We start from the raw sequence: 19,357 nt of genomic DNA, 5'->3' as shown, positions 1-19,357 counted from the left end.
ATGACTCCACATGAATAACCTATATTGAATTGCTTGTCTTCTCCATGAGGAGAGGGAGGGACAATGAAAATTTGGAACTCAAAGTTTTTTAAAAAATGTTCAATTTTTTTACGTGTAATTGGAGAGAAATAGAATACTAAAAAACTACTATTAAAATGAGGCAAAAGGGACAGTAACTGGAGCTAACAGGATTTAGAATGCCAATCAGAACGCTTCATGTTTATCACATGCCTAGCTGATCAGAACCACTTACCCAATGTTCTCTTGCACATAAGTCTCTCTAAGGCACTTTCCTGAGACAATTCTTCCCAGAACCAATTTTCTAGTATTTTCTTCATGGAGAGATGCCATGTGAGGTGATATGGGAATGTGATAGGCTCCAAATGGCAGATTTGCATAATTTCAAAACTGACCTTAGAAATTATCTCATTCATCAAATTCAGCAAGCAGTTTTATTTTATTTTATTTTATTTTATTTTCAGCAAGAAATTTTAAAGTACAAACTATTTTCCTAGTCTTGTACAAGACACTAAGGCAAACTCATTGCTTACTGAGTCACTTTCATTTTGGTTGTAGGGATAAATTACATGCTCAAAGAATAGTACAAAGGAGTACATGGGCAGCCCCTACTTTACGAACAGATTGAATAAATTGTGTTTAGGGAATTTGATATACACCTGATAACAGAAATAGTATTACAAATAGTGGTTGTGTTCCAAGGTCAGATCACAAAAATCTATTTAATTGGTCTGAGCATGGTGTCATGCATTTGTAATCCTTGTTCCTAGGGAGGCTGAGTGGATGGCTCGAGCTCAGGAGTTGTGAGCTGCAGTGTCACTAAAGCCAACTGGTTGTCTACACGAAATAGGGCACCAACATGGTGAGCTCCTAGGAGTGGAGAATCCCCAAATTGCCTAAGGAGGGGTGAACCAACTCAGATTTGAAAAATGGAGCAGATTAAAGTATCCAAGATGATCAGTACTCATGGATGACTGTTGTACTTTCAGCCTGGGTGAAATACATAGACCCAGGGGGCAGCTAGGTGGCTCAGTGGATAAAGCACTGGCCCTGGATTCAGGAGGACCTGAGATGAAATCCGAACTCAGACACTTGACACTTACTAGTTGTGTGACCTTGGGCAAGTCACTTAACCCTCTTTGCCCTGCAAGAAAAAAAAGAGAAATACATAGACCCAGACCTAAACAAAACAAAACAAAATGCACACATATACACAAAACAAAATATACACATACACACAAAATAGTTAGAATTCTAGGTCTTTAAATAAAGAGGTCATTTGTTGTTAAGGGAAGGAGGAGAAGAAAGAGGGGTTGGTTCTTCTTTCTTGGAAAAAGGATTGGTCCTAGGTAAATTTTTGAAAAAGGATAAATTTATTTGGGACATTTTTCTCCCTGTGTTCCAACAATGAATAGACATGACACAGCAGACCACATTTTGTTTCAGATACTGACTAGCTGTGTGATCCTAGGCAAGTCACTTAGCCCTTTTTTGCCTCAGTTTCCTCATCTTTAAACTGAGTTGGAGAAGGAAATAGCAAACCACTCTGGTATCTTGGCCAAGAAAAGCTCAAATGGGATCATGAAGAATTGGCTATATCTGAAACGATTCAACAACAACAAAAACAATTCATAGTGCCTAATAAGAACAATAACTAGCATTGATATAGTGCTTTAAGGTTTGCAAAGAACTTTACATATATTTCATTTTATCTTCATAATAACCTCAGGAAGTAAGTGCTTTCATTATTGTCACTTTACAGAAAGTGAGGCAGAGGTTAAATGACTTACTCATAGTCATACAGCTGGTATCTGAAGCCAGATTTGAACTCAGGTTTTCTTGACTCCAGGTCCAATGCTTCATCCTCTGGGCCACTTAGCTGCCTAACAATCCACTAAATGAAATTAATTTATGGAAAGAAGAACAAAATGTTGAATTTAGAAATGCATGATTTCTCTTCCATAAACACGACTTTTAAAAAATATGGGATTTAAGCTACTATTTTGGCATATTATTAAAATCATAGTAATCTAATAAACATAAATTCAATTTGTCTATAGGGGGAAATTACAAGCCTTTATCACAATATAATACATTTATTCTTTTTGTCTAAAAGCTAAAAGGTCCAAGTTAGAGGGGAAAAAAGCTTCCAGAAAAAAATAAAATTTAGACTCAAGGCGTTGTCTTTTGAAAAAATGGTTTGTTTAGACTTATTATTTCATCAGTATATGGAATTCCCAAATAAGATAACTCTCTACACCAATGGAAGTTGGCACCTTCTCTTCAACTTGAAGTTTTAGAGAATGGCCTGAGGCACAGAGAGGTTAAAGAGCTTGTCCAGGTTAACACTGCCTATATGTGTCAAAAGCTGGCCTTGATTGACTACTATGGAATATATAATTGGCAAAGGAATTTTAATGTAACAGATACTTCATTTTGGCACTTTTGGATATGTTGTTTTGTTAATAGGTTAAAAGTTGGGCTGTTAATAACCTAAATTACTTAATGTGGAATAATAAGATCATATAATATGTTCTCTATTTGTGTACTTATTACTTGTTTTAGCCAGTGACATCACAGGTAGCCTATGTATGATCATTTCTGTTCATTCATGACTTAGAGTATATCTGTCTCCTCCCATAATTCATTATTTTAGTAACAAGTAAATATATCTGGGGTTGCGTTGTGCTAATGATTTATGAATATAAATTCTTCAAGCATTTTATTGGAATGAGTAGACAGTCTTAATGATGCAAATAATTCCTTAACATCTGTCAATCATTCTCCTCTTTGGCTCTCAGAGCTCCTTATGAAATGCTTATTAATTGTAATTCATGATAATCATCTGAAGTACCAAAATGCTACTATTATAAAAATCATGAATAAAATCAAGGTCTAGATCAAATATGTGGTTCCTTTCTGGGCAGAAAAAAATATTTTATCATTGATATAGACTTGTTTTTGGTCAGAGTGGTCTCTTGGCATTGGACTTTCATAGTATCTAGAATTTAGAACAGATAGGGACCCTAGAGATCATTTAGTTTCAGTTTTTAATTGTACAGCTAATGAAACTGAGGTCCAGAAAGATGAAGGGACCTGCTTTTAACACCATATAATATATATGTATTAGGTAGATTATGATTAAATAATATTTTATCATTACTATTTGAATGTCAAGGAAGTGGTAAGAAAATGAAATCATTCATAAAACCCTAGGATCCTCAATGAGTGAAATTGACATGATTCTTTACAATTTGATTCCCAGGATTTCTAAATGCATGAGTCAATTTTGAATATCTTTCAGAACACATAGCTGAACGAACGGTCTGTAATGGAATTGCACCTGGAAAAGATGTAGATGGATTTCATATTGTCAATGTTGGACGACTATGTCTGGATCAACATTCTATGATACCAGCAACTGCCTGTGCTGTTTGGGAGATAATAAAAAGAACAGGTAGGCAAGAAATAATCTGAGGAGGGTAGGTATGAAATACTAAGCTGTTCATTGATGTATTACTTTTTACACATTCCATTCACATGGTAGACAATAGATATTGAATGAATGAATGGGTAAGTCTTACTAACATATATGATTGACAAATGTTCTGCTTCTGGATTTAAGACTTAGGGTCATAATCCTGAGAAATGGGGGAAGATGGGAAGCTGTAGAGAGTGCTAATTTGAAAGCTATTTAAAATACTTTCACAGATTGATGACCTTATTAATATGGATGCTTCCATCCACACCTTCTCATCCTTTGTAACCCTTGTTCATGTGCCACCATTGTACTGTATCACAAATTGTGTCAGAAATTTTATTCTAAATCTCTTGACATTTTGTGGATATGAGTAAAATCCATGGACTGTCCACTGGTAAAAGCTTTCCTGGTTTCTTCTCAGACCTCAATCAGCTAAGGCAGGGGTTCTTAATGTGGCGTCCAAGAATTTGCTTGTTTCTTTCAAAAACTGTTTTGATAACTATTTAAATAATATGCATTTTTTGTAATCCCATGTATTTCATTTTATGCATTTAAAAACATTAGTTTGAGGAGTCTACAGATTTCTACATACTTTCAAAGGGTCTTTTTACACACAGACACACACACACAAACACAATGGTTAAAAGCCCCTGTATTAATGCTTCCATACATATGCTAATTATTCTTATGAAGATTTTTACAGAAATCAAAAAGTAGGCATATGGATTGGCAATTATTGACATTTTGATTGTTATGCTTTTCAATGCTTGATTTTTTCCAGGTATTTGGTATTTTCTTTTTCAAATATAAAGAAAATAGATCCCTTAACACCCTCAAACTTGTGCTGCCTCCATGTTTTTCCTAGCCCAAGTGTTCTTTCCATTTTTCTTTCTTTCTTTCTTTCTTTCTTTCTTTCTTTCTTTCTTTCTTTCTTTCTTTCTTTCTTTCTTTCTTTCTTTCTTTCTTTCTTTCTCTTTCTTTCCTTCTTTCTTTCTTCCTTCCTTCCTTTCTTTCTTTCTTTCTTTCTTTCTTTCTTTCTTTCTTTCTTTCTTTCTTTCTTTCTTTCTTTCTTTCTTTCTTTCTTTCTCTTTCTTTCCTTCTTTCTTTCTTTCTTTCTTTCTTTCTCTTTGTTTCTTTCTTTGTTTCTTTGTTTCTTTCTTTCTTTCTTTCTTTCTTCCTTCCTTCCTTCCTTCCTTCTTCCTTCCTTCCTTCCTTCCTTCCTTCCTTCCTTCCTTCCTTCCTTCCTTCCTTCCTTCCTTCTTTCCTCCCTTCCTTCCTTCCTTTCTTGGGCAGGGCAATGAGGCTTAAGTGATTTGCCCAGGGTCACACAGCTAGTAAGTGTCAAGTGTCTGAGGCCGGATTTGAACTCAGGTCCTCCTGAATCCAGGGCCAGTGCTTTATCCACTATAGCGCCACCTAGCTGTCCCCTCTTTCCATATTTCTTATTTTTAGTGCCATTTCAAATGTCTCAGGAAGACATTTGAATCAAATGCCATTGATAGAGAAATAGTTTGTTATAGAGATCTTGATGTATCATCTCCACATTGCATCTTTTTGTCCTCATGCCAGTTGCATCCCTCAATGTCCTCAGGTTTATCCAGGTTAACTGTCTCTTTTGCCAAACTTTCTGCAAACCCATGATATAACACTACTCATAATATTCGGCCATATAATCCCCTTCCAATATATTTTACTCAAAACTCTATATATTAAGGGCAGTATTGCACTTGGCTACCATGTCTTTCCATTTTAAAAAAATCAAGTTTTTGCTGGCTGAAGCAATTTCTAGACTCTTTTGATCTCACTGCAGTCATTTATTTGCTTATGAATAGTGATTTCCAATTTCCCAGCATCAATAAATAATCTGTTTAAGTAGGTCAAATAGGAGTTCTTTTAATTGCATGCCGTATTTTCTCTTTTATGATCTAATATGGGATTGTTTAGCTCTTTTTTTTCAATAAGTTGGCTATCTGACTACACACAGACAGCTAATATATAAATGGTTCTCCCATCAATAATGGGACATTTTATTCATTAATAAATTTCATTTTTATTATATTATTCAGTTATTTATAATATCCAAAGTCTCCTGAATTTCTTTTTGAAATTATTTGTGTTATAAGGACATCAAATTTCTGTATAGGCTGCAACTCTTTGCCATCTATATCTATCTATCTACCTACCCGTCATCTATCTATTGTCTATTTATCTAGATATACCTTGAGTCACATTTTCCAAGTAATTTTCACCATACTTCCCAATCCCCATCTTTGCTCTGAAGTGATCAGTTATTAAAATAGCTGTTAATTTAATTTGTGAAATCTTTTTTCATTCCTTAGAGAATTTCATTCCCTCATCCTCTGCAACAGATGTTGGTACATTAGCTGTGATTATCTTTTCAGTGGTTTGTTTTGTTTTTAACAAATGTTCATCATAAGGACTAGAAAATATCTTTCAGAACAATAGAAGAGATATAGAAAGAAAGATGTAAAGAGTTCATGGAGAACACTGGCCAGGTGGCCTGTCATTCTTTCCTTTTGTACTATGCTCCCTTGTTTCTTGTGTAGTCAAGAGAGGACTGGGATGTAGAGAAGAAGACCTGGCTTTGAATCCTTGCTTTTCTAATTTACTTTCTATAGTCGTAGGAACTTAAATCTATGGAGATCCATTTCCTCATCTCTAAAAAGAGGGTATTGGACTAGAGAAACTCTGACAGTCCTTTCCAGCTCTAAATTATATTATCTTATAGCTAGCACTAATATAATTCTTGAAAGTTTGTAAAGCATTTTACAAATATTGTCTCATTTAATCCTCACAACAAATTGGGGAGGTAAGTGCTATTAGCTTCATTTTACCAGTGAGGAAACTGAGGCACAGAAAGTTTAAATAACTTGGCCAGGGCTGCACAATTAATGTAGGGCTGTATCCGGAATTTTTTTTTTTTGGTGAGGGAATTGGGGTTAAGTGACTTGCCCAAGGTCATACTGCTAGTAAGTGTCAAGTGTCTGAGACTGGATTTGAACTCAGGCCCTCCTGACTCCAGGGCCAGTGCTCTATCCACTGCACCATCAAGCTGCTGATCATATCATTGAGGCAATGAGGTTTTCCACATGAAATTTCCAGTTAACTAAAGTCATTAAAAATATCAACTACCTTTTCCCCACCTGAAGTGTGTTATCAATGTCCTTGCCTGCTTAGAAAGAAAATCTTATACATAGATTTTGATAACTCAGGTTTATCATTATGAATGTCAATTCCTTTGCTTTAGTTCCATTATTGATTGTGTTGTGTGGGACTGTTTGTTTGCCTCTGGTCTAAGTGGCCCCAGACTTCTCTGGGGATGTTCTTGCTGTCTTTTCTCCTTTTTGCCATTGTTTCAGCTTCTGATGGTATCTAGCCTCTTCCTAATAATGTAGCCTTCTCTTACAGAAAAAGAATAAACAACAATTTTCTGAGAAAAAGTCATAGGTTCTTAGAATTTAAGTGTTCAAAAAGACTTTAGAGATGTATTGGTCAACCTTCATATTTTAGACGAGTTAAATGAGGGCCAGAGAGGTTAAGTCACACAGATAATGAACACTGTTAAGGCCACGAATTTAAATACTTGGGCTTTGTGTCAGATATTCTCTTTCATAGTTTGTCCCCCCCCCCTCCCCTATTTAGGTTTGGGTTAAATATGATTGAGCTTACTGGAAGCATGATACTAGGGCTTTATTCTAGTTTGTGCAGCATAATTCACTTGTTATTTATTCATTCATTCATTCATTCACTCATTTATTTATTTATTTACCCACCCATCCACTTATTTATTTATGCATCTATCTATTCATTCATCTATTATTCATGCATTCATTCATTCATTCATTTCTTTGTTTGTTTATTCAAATTTTTCTCAATTACATATAAAGATACTTTTTGAATTCCAAATTTTTCTCCCACCCTCCCTTGCCTCCCCCCTCACGAAGCCAGTAAGCAAATTGATATAGGTTATACATTACAATCATGTTAAACACAGCATAATTCATTTGTAAACCACTAAACTACAATTTTCCAAATAAATCACAATGATTAAATATCATTTGTGTGATCATTTGAAGCAAAATCCTGATATGGGCTACTTTGATACTAGTAGTATTAAAACAAATGTAAACAAATTGAATGTTGCATTATTAAATATGCCAGAGTTATCATTTAATTTTTGTCTTCGGATCACAGATAATCATTTAATTTATGTCTTTGGGGACTATTTTAGTAGGCCTTTTAGATGTTTAAATTGCTTCTCATTACTCTTTCTCCATTCAAATCCAACTCTGTGTTTTAAGGAATCGAAACATTTGGGAAAAATGTGGTTGTTGTTGGAAGATCCAAGAATGTAGGAATGCCTATCACAATGCTTTTACACACTGATGGAGAGCATGAAAGACCTGGAGGTATGTCCCTGGATATTATATTGAATCAATTTTACTATTTTTTGAAATAGTCACACATATTCAAATTATTAACTCATTCATTCTTTCATTTATCTATTCATTCATTCATTCAATCATTTATTTATTCATCTATTTAATTGCTTGTTTATTTTGTCATAAAAGTATTTTAGTATTTTCTAGTTGCATGTAGAGATAGTTTTCAACATTTGTTTTTATAATATTTCTAGTTCCAAATTTTTCTCCCTACCTTCTTTCCATTCCCCCTCCCCAAGACAGAAAGTGATCTGATATAGGTTATATATGTACAATCAAATTAAACATATTTCTGCATTCGTCATGTGTGAAAGAAGAATCAAAACAAAAGGGGAAAACCTCAAAAAAGAAAAACAAAAAAAGTAGAAACAGTATGGTTTAATCTGCATCTAGATTCCATATTTCTTTTTTCTGGATGTGGAGAGCATTTTCCATCATGAGTCCTTTGGAATTATGTTGGATCATTGTATTACTGAGAAGAATTAAGTCTATCACAGTTGATCATCACACAATGTTGTTGATACTGTGTACAATGTTCTCTTGGTTCTGCTCATTTCACTCAACATCAGTTCATGTAAGTCTTTCCAGGTTTTTCTGAAATCTGCCTGCTCATCATTTCTTACAGCACAAAAACATTCCATTACATTCATATACCACAACAGGTTCAGCCATTCCCCAGTTGATGGATATCCATGCCCTCAATTTCTAATTCTTTGCCACCAAAAAAAGAACAGCTGTAAATATTTTCATATAACACATACTCAATTTTTCAAAAATGTGAAATTACATTCTTGTTTCTTAATATGATCTTAATGATTTACTTCCCCCCCCCCTTTTGGTGGGGTTTTAGACTCATTCATATGTAGCATGCATATATACAATGCTTTACAATTATAAATCCCAGCTACGTAACCCAGTGGATAGAATGCTGGGCCTGGAGTCAGGAAGATTTATCTTCCTGAGTCCAAATCTGGCTTCAGACATTTCCTAGCTATATGACCCTGAGAAAGTCACTTAACTCTGTTTGCCTCAGTTTCCTCATTTGTAAAAAGAACTTGAGAAGGAAGAGGTAAACTATTCCAGTATCTTTGCCAAGAAAACCCCAAATGGGGTCATAAATAGTCAAATGCTGAGTTCCTATCCCAGAAGCTGGAGTCTTTGGATTTATCAAACAGTACATTACTAAAGTAATTTACTACTGTGTCTCCTGTGCCTAACCTATTCCATTGATCCTTCACTATATTTCTTAGCCAGTACCAAATAGTTTTGATGACTGCCCCTTTATAGTAAAGCTTCAGATTTGGTACAGCTAGCTCACCTTAATGTGCATTTTTTTCATTAGTTCCCTTGATATTCTTGACCTTTTGTTTTTCCAGATGAATTTTGTTATTATTTTGTTCTAGCTCTATAAAATAATATTTAGGTAGTCTGATTGGTATGGCACTGAATAAGTAAAATAATTTAGGTAGAATTGTCATTTTTATTATATTAGCTTGGCCTATCCATGGGCAATTGATATTTTCCCAATTATTTAGATCTGATTTTATTTGCGTGAAAAGTGTTTTGTAATTGTGTTTATAGAGTTCCTGGATCAGTCTTGGCAAGTAGACTCCCAAGTATTTTATATTGTTAATTGTTACTTTAAATAGAATTTCTCTTTCTATCTCTTACTGCTGGACTTTGTTGGTCATGAATAGAAATGCTGATGATTTATGTGGATTTATTTTATATCCTGCAATTTTGCTAAAGTTGTTGTTTCAAGTAATTGAAGAAAACAAAGAGTCAGACACAACTGATACAACTCAACAACAACAATAACAGTTATAAATCATTTTGTGTGCCTTATTGATGCTCAGAACTTTATCAAATTGTTATAACAGTTATCACCCATTTTACAGATGTGAAAATTGAGGTTTGGAGAGATAAACTGATGTCCTAGTGTTACACAGCTAGTTGGTAGCAAAGCCAGACCTTGACCTCAGATCTATTTCTAAGTCTGTGTGTTGTTTCTCTATTAAAATCTAATCTTCTTCAAGGAAAAGATTGTCTCAGTTTTGTATTTTTATTTCCAGCACCTAGCCTAGTGTCTGACATATAATAGATACCTAATAATGCTTTACTATTTATTCAAAAATATATAGGGAATTATTTCAAGGTGAGTGGGAAGAACACTAACATTTGGGGATGGGGGGCAGCAGGAAAGGCATCATGAAGGAGATGGCATCTGAGCTGATCTGGCAAGGAAGGGAGAGAAGACAAGAGCCAGAGGTGAGAAGTGCATTCCAGATGAGGTTTAGGGGGACATCTGGGTACAAAGGTAGAAGGTGGAATGAATGTCTTTTGCTAATAGAAATATGGTCAACATTTCTCTAGTGCAGCTCTTATTATTTATAGTTTAGTGATAAGGAAATTATATCATAGAGAAGTTAAATTACTTGCCAAGTCCCATCCAGGTTAGATAACTGAGCCATAATGAAAGTCCTTTCTCTAAACCCCAGATCCAATCCTATTTTCTGTGTTTGGGCTTCAGAATTTGAATCTTACCACTAATGATACATAAACATCTATATGTAAATTCTTTGAGACCAGAGGGATGGTCTTTTTTAATTGTATTTGTACCTCCCACGAAGCATAGTTCCTGAATACAAGAGGAAGTCCTTAATAAATGTCCCTCCCTTCCTCCCTCCCTCCCTCCTTTCCTTCCTTCCTTCCTTCCTTCCTTCCTTCCTTCCTTCCTTCCTTCCTTCCTTCCTTCCTTCCTTCCTTCCTTCCTTCCTTCCTTCCTTCCTTCCTTCCTTCCTTCCTTCCTTCCTCCTTTCTTCCCTCCCTCCATCTCTCTTTTTCTTTCTTTCTTTCTCTCTCTCTCTCCCTCCCTCCTTCCTTCCTTCCTTAAATTTTAAAAATATTTTCACCTAGATCCATGGTGATGGCTTAGCAAACAAAGGAAATAATGACCATTTTTGATACCTATTAGTCAGAGAAAATGGAACCTGTCTTTATTGCAGCAGCACAAATAGGCCACTATGATTATATTGTCAGGGGGATAAGAAATGCCCTTATATATTAAAGAGGGTATTAGAGGGAGGACAATTTAATTTCTGTTGCTAGAAACAAAACCAGTGTTTTCCAAATGAGGTAAACCTGGCTGTTTCACCTCTGTCAGAGTTCTTATGATGGTGGTGACATGCATTATTAACATAATAAATTGCTGAGAGCTGCTGATCCGCTGAGCAATAATTCTATGCAGTAAATATTCATTCATTACTGATAGAGTCCTTGAAGTTGGATTAACTTTGTTCAATTTCGAACTCAGTGAAATGACATCATCAAAGTCTGGCCTGCCCATAGTCAGCTTTGGATGCTGGGTTGTTGTTTTTTTAATCATAGAAGTATTTTAGTATTTTCTAGTTACATGTAGAAATAGTTTTCAACATTTGTTTTTATAAGATTTCTAGTTTCAAATTTTTCTCCTTCCCTCCCCTTCCTCTCCCCTCCCCAAGACAGAAAGCAATCTGATATAAGTTATATATGTACAATCACATTAAATGTATTTCTGCATTAGTCATGTTGTGAAAGAAGAATCAGAGAAAAAGTGAAAAACCACCAAAAAAACCCCAAAGAAAAGTAGAAATATTATGGTTCAATCTGCATCTAGATTCCACAGTTCTTTTTTTTTTTTCTGAATGTGGAGAACATTTTCCATCATGAATCCTTTGGAACTATCTTGGACCATTGTACTGCTGAGAAGAGTCAAGTCTATCACAGCTGATCAACACACAATGTTGTTGATGCTATGTACAATGTTCTCCTGGTTCTGCTCTTCTCACTCAGCATAAGTTCATGTAGGTCTTTTCAGGCTTCTCTGAAATCTGCCTGCTCATCGTTTCTTACAGCATAATAGTATTCCATTACATTCATGTACCACAATTTGTTCAGCCATTCCCCAATTGATGGGCAACCCCTCAATTTCCAATTCCTTGCCACCACAAAAACAGCAGCTATAAATATTTTTGTACATGTGGGTCCTTTCCCCTTTTTTATGATCTCTTTGGGAAAAAGACCTAATAGTGGTATTGCTGGGTCAAAGGGTATGCACAGTTTTATAGCCCTTTGGGCATAGTTCCAAATTGCTCTCCAGAATGGTTGGATCAGTTCACAGCTCCACCAACAATGGATCCTGTTTTTTATATCAGAAAAACCTTTAGACACCATGAGTTGACTTAAAGGCAAACAATAAAAATATACAACAAATGCATGGGTAGCTCTTTACAACAGTAGAATGAACAAGGACAGTGAAGGGTCTAGTAGGTTACCAGCCATTCCGCGAACTTACATGTGTCATGCCTTCCATTTTTTCTCTACCATGCATGGTTGTGAATATATGCCACTGCTAACACAAAAATAAAAATGTGGTTACTAATAAAATCATGCGAGGGGGCAGCGAGGTGGTGCGGTGGATAAAGTACCAGCCCTGCATTCAGGAGAACTGAGTTCAAATCTGGTCTCAGACACTTGATACTTACTAGCTGTGTGTCACTTAACCCTTATTTCCCTGCCCCCCTGCCCCAAATCATGGGAATTCTTGAAGTCAGAAAATTAATGATGTGAATGTTGAGGATTACCCATGATTGTGTGTGTATACACACACCTGTATATGTGTATATGTGTATACCACAATCACTGTCTTTTGTGTTTATCCCTCATATATGGTATTTCATTTAGTGAGACAAGCTCTAAGTTAGCTTAAAAAGATGCATTAATGTTGAACCCACATTGATGATGGAACTGTCTATCAAAGGGAACAACAGACTTTTTCTTAGAGTGAATTTAAAGAGGCTGACAACTGTTTTTTCAAATGTGCTTTAGGTGGATAAAGCACCCGCTCTGGATTCAGGAGGATCTGAGTTCAAATCTGGTACCAGACATTTACTAGTTGTGTGACCCTGAGCAAGTCACTTAACCCTCATTGCCCCCCGCCAAAAGAGTACGAATCAAATGTGCTTTCGTACAGCCCTCCTTGTAGGCAGATAAGCCTTCCAAAGGATTTTTGATCCTTATATATATAAATAATATATTTCCCTTAAAAAGGAAGAAAGTAGACAAATATTTCTAAAGTGCCTGCTATGTGCTAGACACTGTGCTAAGGCCTTTACAAATATCTCATTTGAGAAAGCTCTCCATCCATATGTTCATTTATTTTAGTCTTAAAATGAATAAAGGACAAGGTGATTCTTTCATTATATTTGCCTTGAGGTAGAGCATTTAAAATTCTGCCACTGAATTGATATATGCACATATCAAATCAATTGTGCCTATCTTATCAACACATTTCTAAAACCCACAAAGCAGGAAATCCTGTCTCACACAATTTCTGAAAGAAAGATAATGCTTAGTCCAATGTGCTCTTAGGAAACTTGATCAAACTCTGTATCCCCATTTTCATTCAGGTATGCTCTTCAGTGTGGCTTCTTATTGAATAATTAAGTATCTCATGATTGGCTAAACACCTCATTATGCTTTTTAACCTCAGAGGTTTTCATCTTTTTTTCATTGCTTTTTCTTATTTTTTTTATTATGAACATAAGACTTTTAACCATCATGAACATTTTGAAATATGAAGAATAATCAAAGAGTATTTTATATGAAATGGGTAGTTCGGTGGCACAGTGGATAGAGTGCCAGGTCTTTAGTCAGAAAGACTTATCTTTCTAAGTTCAAATCTGGTATCAGACTCTTACTAGTTGCATGACCCTGAGCAAGTGACTTAACCATGTTTTCCTCAGTTTCCTCATCTGTAAAATGAATTGGAGAAGGAAATGGCATACCACTCCAGTAGCTTTGCCAAAATAAACAAACAAAACAAACCCAAATCGGGTCACAGAGAGTCAGACATGATTGAAATGGGTGACCAAAACCAATTTTTTTATGAAACCATGAACTTCTATAACAAAGTTTTAAAAGGATATATTGAGGGGCAGCTAGGTGGCGCAGTGGATAAAGCACCAGCCCTGGATTCAGGAGGACCTCAGTTCAAATCTGGCCTCAGACATTTGACACTAGCTGTGTGACCCTGGGCAAGTCACTTAACCCTCATTGCCCCTCAAAAGAAAAGAAAAGAAAAGAAAAGAAAAGAAAAGAAAAGAAAAGAAAAGAAAAGAAAAGAAAAGAAAAGAAAAGAAAAGAAAAGAAAAGAAAAGAAAAGAAAAGAAAAGAAAAGGAAAGAAAAGGATATATTGAATTGGGGACAGCTAGGTGGCACAATGGATAAAGCACCGGCCCTGGATTCAGGAGGACCTGAGAGTTCAAATCCGGCCTCAGACACTTGACACTAGCTGTGTGACCCTGAGCAACTCACTTAATCCCCATTGCCCCGCAAAAAGTATATATTAAATTTAATCTGAATGTTTATGTCCCTCTTTTTACTTTCTTCTGCTTTCTTCTGTGTTTTTAATGTTTTATTAATGCTATTTTCTTTTTTTGCATCTCTATATCTATCTACCAATTCACCCAGTCCACATAAATAAAAATTTATCATTTATCTCTCTTAGCAGTATCAATTTTGGCATTGCCTTATCTGAAAACTTGGTTACTATCCCTTTTTTCCGAATTGCCTGAAGAATAACATCTTTTATTCCAGTCCCTCATTTTAAATTTGCCTTTTTCTTTATCCTTTAAATGTGTTTCCTATGTAGTGGGTGCCATTATGCCCTTTCCTCTCCCTCCCCCCAACCAATATATGCAGCTGCTCTTGATCGCAAGGGAGGATATGCACTTTACTAATAATTATTCAGATTTTATGGTATTCTAATCAGTACCACTTTTTTTTAATATACAACAACTCCACTGAAGTCGGTGGAACAATTTTCGTCCTATATTTATAAAGGAAGAAACATTTAGATAAGCACCTGGGTCTCCTTATTATATGACCAATCTTCTTCCCACTTCTGATTTCTCTTATGATTTCAGGAGTGGATTCTGATTATAAAGAAGGGGTTAGCCTAGAATTTAGACCCCAAATCATAGAATTTTAAAGTTGAATATTATCTTAGGGATCAATTGATTCCACCTGTTCAGATCTACGTAAAAAAAAAATAAACAAAAGCCTGATTTGGTCATTGAGTTGCTAAATATATTTAAATAGAAAATATTTATTATTATAAATTGCCTAGGGAAACATTAATATATTTTACTTTCTTTAAGACAGTGGTTCTAAATGTTAGGCTGATGAAACTTCAAAAAAACCCAAAACTTGTGTTTCAATATAATTGGCTTTCATTGTAATTTGCCTTCAGCCTCAACTTTAGGGAGAATAGAGATAGCTGAAGTTAGTGAGCTAGCCTAAAGCCAAAAAATGGAGGACAAATTTGGATTGTTCTTTGAGATGAATTCCAAAGTCATTGGAGATTGGGTTTGTAAAGGATGGAAACATGGATCTGTCCATGTCATTATCCAAGGGACCTTCAGGAATAATGAAGAAAAGTATAGATTTAAAGGAGTTAGATTTGTGTAGCCATCACCTTCTTGTATTGACCAAAACTGGTACTTTACACAAGAGATGAGAAAAATCTACCTTCTTACTTTCTTTGAAGAAGCTGGTGACTCTGGTTGTGGAATTTTGTAAATAATGTCAGATTCCATTGATGTGTTAGTTGGTTCACTGAATTGCTTTTTACCCCCCTCTCTTTTTGTTATTAGGGATGACTACTTGAGTGGGGAAGTAAGGAAGTAACAAAAGCTGCCAATTAAAATTAAGCATACTTTACATATGTACCTATGTCCCTACTCTGCCATAGTCATTTCCTCTCTGGCAATAGACTGAACATCTGGATATGTTGGATTTTTAAATCCATTAAGATGCCATTCCCATATTGGCCATGCAATTTACTAAATAGTTAGTACTTTGTTTCTATTACCTTAAAATGTTAACAGAAAGGTGTTAGTCACCCAAAGACTACTGATACAGGTCCTTTCTGGCTTAGTAGATGATACTCATCAGGAGTTACTATAGTCAAAATATTCATCACCATGAAACCTGTTTGGTAAAGAACTTGTCCAGACCTAGTTAGGCTGGTCTTAAGATGACAGATACAGTTTCCACAAGCCTTTATTTCTACCTTAGTAATATCTTCAAGAGATTATGTTCTATTTTTATATCCTGAGAATTCTGTGTGACATCTGGATAGTTTAGTGGTCTCACTGTATTGTTGTTAGGGAGGATGCTTCTGGGTTTGGGGTTATAACCTCTGAGTTCAAATTCTGCTTACTTACCACCTATGTGACCTTAAGAACATTTCTAACCCTCTTCCTCCTCTTCCAAAGGGAGAGGTTTGGGTTACGTACCCACTTCATGCTCCAAATCTTGAATTCTGTAATCTACACTGCCGAAAGACTTCATATAAAGATGAACTTTATGAAAGAAATAGTATCTTAGCAGTCTACCAAAATGACTGTTCATTTCAAAGGAATGTCTTGAATGGAAGTAGCTTCCCTGCTTGTATATATAATGAAATGGGCACAATTTGGTAAATCTTAATGGGAGTTATACATTCATTTCAGGTGATGCAACAGTGACAATAACTCATAGATACACTCCAGAAGAGCAGCTGAAGATCCATACACAGATGGCTGATATTATCATAGTAGCTGCAGGTAAGCCCAATGGAAGAACATTCTTTACTCTGAATTTGGAATATGAGTATGGTGGAATACATTCTATTAATTAAAGTAAAACTAATTCTTAGATAGGAAAAGAGTCCAAAGGGATAGATAGAAATTCATCCTTCTTTCAGAAGCTTCTCCCCCACGAGCTATTTTATAGTTAAAGTTGTAAATATTCTAAAACCATAGGCACAATTCCCTAGTCAAGATTGAACAAGTGTTTAGAGTTTAGGTAATAGTCTTGGAATAACAGTAATTAATGTTAATATACCTTAGAGAATAAATTCCCTAAATTCTCTTGTTCATCACTCCCTCCAAGGATACTCTTCTTGACCTGGTGCAAGGTGAACCCAAGTGTTCTGACCATTTCCTGAGGTCATCAAAGTCTTTTTCCTTCTCTTAGTTGGAACTATTCAAGGAATAGGGATTTCTTATAAGTGCATCTTTCAAAGGGCCTCTGAACTATATCTAATCACTGTTCCAATTGTATCCTCAGGAAATTGAGTCCTTTCCTGAACATTTACCAACATTTCTCAAAAAAGTAGTTAGACCTTTTTTTGAGGGGAAAGGAACATAATACAGTGGTCAGCAAACATTTTGGTAAATAGACAGTAAATATTTGAGGCTTTGCTGTCCAAGAGGCAAAACCAAGGCTGTTATGTAGGTATAATGAGAGAAACACATTTTCACATTTTTTGAAATTGATAAAATAAATAAAATGTATTTGTAAATAAAATATTGGTGAAATTCAAAATATAATAAAAAATGAGCACACTTTATAATAGAGGTATATTAAATAGAACAGTATTTTTGGGGGGAGAGAACATTTCACTTAAGAAGGTCTCAAAGTTAGTGTTTCCCATCATCAAAATCAGTTGCAAAATATTTATATTTTCATCTGATCTGTGATGAAATTTTATGTAACAATAATACTAGTTAACATTTATATAGCACTTACTAGGTGCCAAGCACTGTGCTAATTACTTTAATGAATATCTAATTTGATCTTCACAACAACTCTGAAAGGTGGGTGCTTTTATTATCCTTATTTTACAGATGAGGAAACGGAGGCAAACAGATTAAGTGACTTGCCCAGGGTCCCACAGCTAATAAGTATCTGAAGCTAGATTTGAACTCAGGTATTCCTGACTCCAAATTCAGCACTCTATTCACTGCACCACTTAGCTGCCCCTGCATTTCATATTTGAAAATGTCTTTTCACACAGATAAGTACTGCCAAACACTGTTATCAATTCATGGACGTATGGGTTTTTTGTTTGTTTTGTTTTGTTTTGTGGGGCAATGAGGGTTAAGTGACTTGCCCAAGGTCATACAGCTAGTAGGTGTCAAGTGTCTGAGGGTGAATTTGTACTCAGGAACTCCTGAATCCAGGTCTGGTGCTTTATCTACTGCACCACCTAGCTGCTCCCTGGCCATATGGTTTTAATTGGACATATTCATTATTTGCAAGGCATATTTTATTAGATTCTTCTCTTGATATTTGCTTTTAATATGTCATTACATTGGACATTAATCACTTCTAGTTGAGGATTAAGTAGAAGCTTCCCAATTGCACAATTAAATGGATTTTGAAATACAAAAATTTCTTTTGTGCTTTCTTCAAGGTGCAAAAAACATCGTTGGACCTGTAGTTTGAGCACAGAAACTATATCTGCTGCAAATTTGTCTGGGTATGGAGATACCATTTTTAGTTTTAACTCTTGACATCCCCAGAAGTCTCTAAAACAGCTTGATGTGATTAAAATATTAATATTACTTGCTATTTTGCCTATTAAATTTGAGTTGAATTCATTAAGAAACATCAAACCTGAAGCAAAAGCTAATTTTCAAAGCCATTCAGTATTTGATTGTAGTGTTTGAGGTAGTTCTTCTCATTCAGACAAATTTCAGTTTCAGTACTGAGCTCAAAGAATCATAATATTTTTCCCCTCTTCTTTTCTTGTTTTGACATTGGTGGTATGCCCTGGTAATAAAAATAAATAAATAAAATGGCATGGCATGGTGACACATGGCAATGAAAATGTTGTCAAGTTATAACTGTCACTGCAATTCATAGCATGCTGAGCAGCAGTGGGAAGGGATGTGAGTGTTACATGTGGTTTCTGTTGCAACTACTCAGCTCTGCCATTGTAGGGGGAAAGCAGTTATAGAGAATGCATACATGAAGGATCATGGTTGTGTTCCAATAAAACTTTACTTATAGGGGCAGCTAGGTGGCGCAGTGGATAGAGCACCGGCCCTGGATTCAGGAGGACCTGAGTTCAAATCCGGCCTCAGACACTTGACACTTACTAGCTGTGTGACCCTGGGCAAGTCACTTAACCCCAATTGCCTCACTAAAAAACAAACAAAAAAAAAACCTTTACTTATAGACACTGATATGTGAATTAAAAATTTAAAAAAAATTATTTATTTATTTAGAATTTTCCCCAAATTACATGTAAAAAACCAATTTTTTTCACATTAATTTTTTTAAAATGTTGTGTTCCAAATTTTCTTCCTCCCTCCCTCCTCACCCCTCCCAAAGAAATTGAGCAATTCAATATGTCATACATGTGTAGTCATGCAAAACATCTTCACATTAGTCAGATTGTGAAAGAAAACAGACAGAATAACTTTAGAAAGAGGAACAAATAAAATTATACTTTCAGATGCCATTAGTTCTTTCTCTGACACTGGATTTGAACTCAGGTCCTCCTGGATCCAGGGCTGCTGC

At 35.4% G+C, this 19,357-nt stretch overlaps 1 protein-coding gene across 4 annotated transcripts in view; it reads left to right on the top strand.

Annotated features, from left to right (window-relative positions):
• MTHFD2L (methylenetetrahydrofolate dehydrogenase (NADP+ dependent) 2 like) overlaps window positions 1-19,357 on the top strand; it is a 146,387-nt gene that overhangs the window by 46,980 nt on the left and 80,050 nt on the right. Inside the window, exons 4-7 of one of the 4 annotated variants that reach the window (XM_043971883.1) lie at window positions 3,323-3,475; window positions 7,822-7,929; window positions 16,519-16,611; window positions 18,246-18,311. In XM_043971883.1, coding sequence (XP_043827818.1) covers window positions 3,323-3,475; window positions 7,822-7,929; window positions 16,519-16,611; window positions 18,246-18,277 — 386 coding nt within the window. In that variant the 3' untranslated portion in view covers window positions 18,278-18,311. Of the gene's footprint in view, window positions 1-3,322; window positions 3,476-7,821; window positions 7,930-16,518; window positions 16,612-18,245; window positions 18,405-19,357 lie in introns of those variants that run through there. The other 3 variants (XM_043971882.1, XM_043971879.1, XM_043971881.1) reach the window with 3 other exon arrangements.

This window comes from Dromiciops gliroides, chromosome 6, assembly GCF_019393635.1.
Source record: "Dromiciops gliroides isolate mDroGli1 chromosome 6, mDroGli1.pri, whole genome shotgun sequence".
Lineage (NCBI taxonomy): Eukaryota > Metazoa > Chordata > Mammalia > Microbiotheria > Microbiotheriidae > Dromiciops > Dromiciops gliroides.
This window is presented reverse-complemented; position numbering and strand designations above follow the sequence as displayed.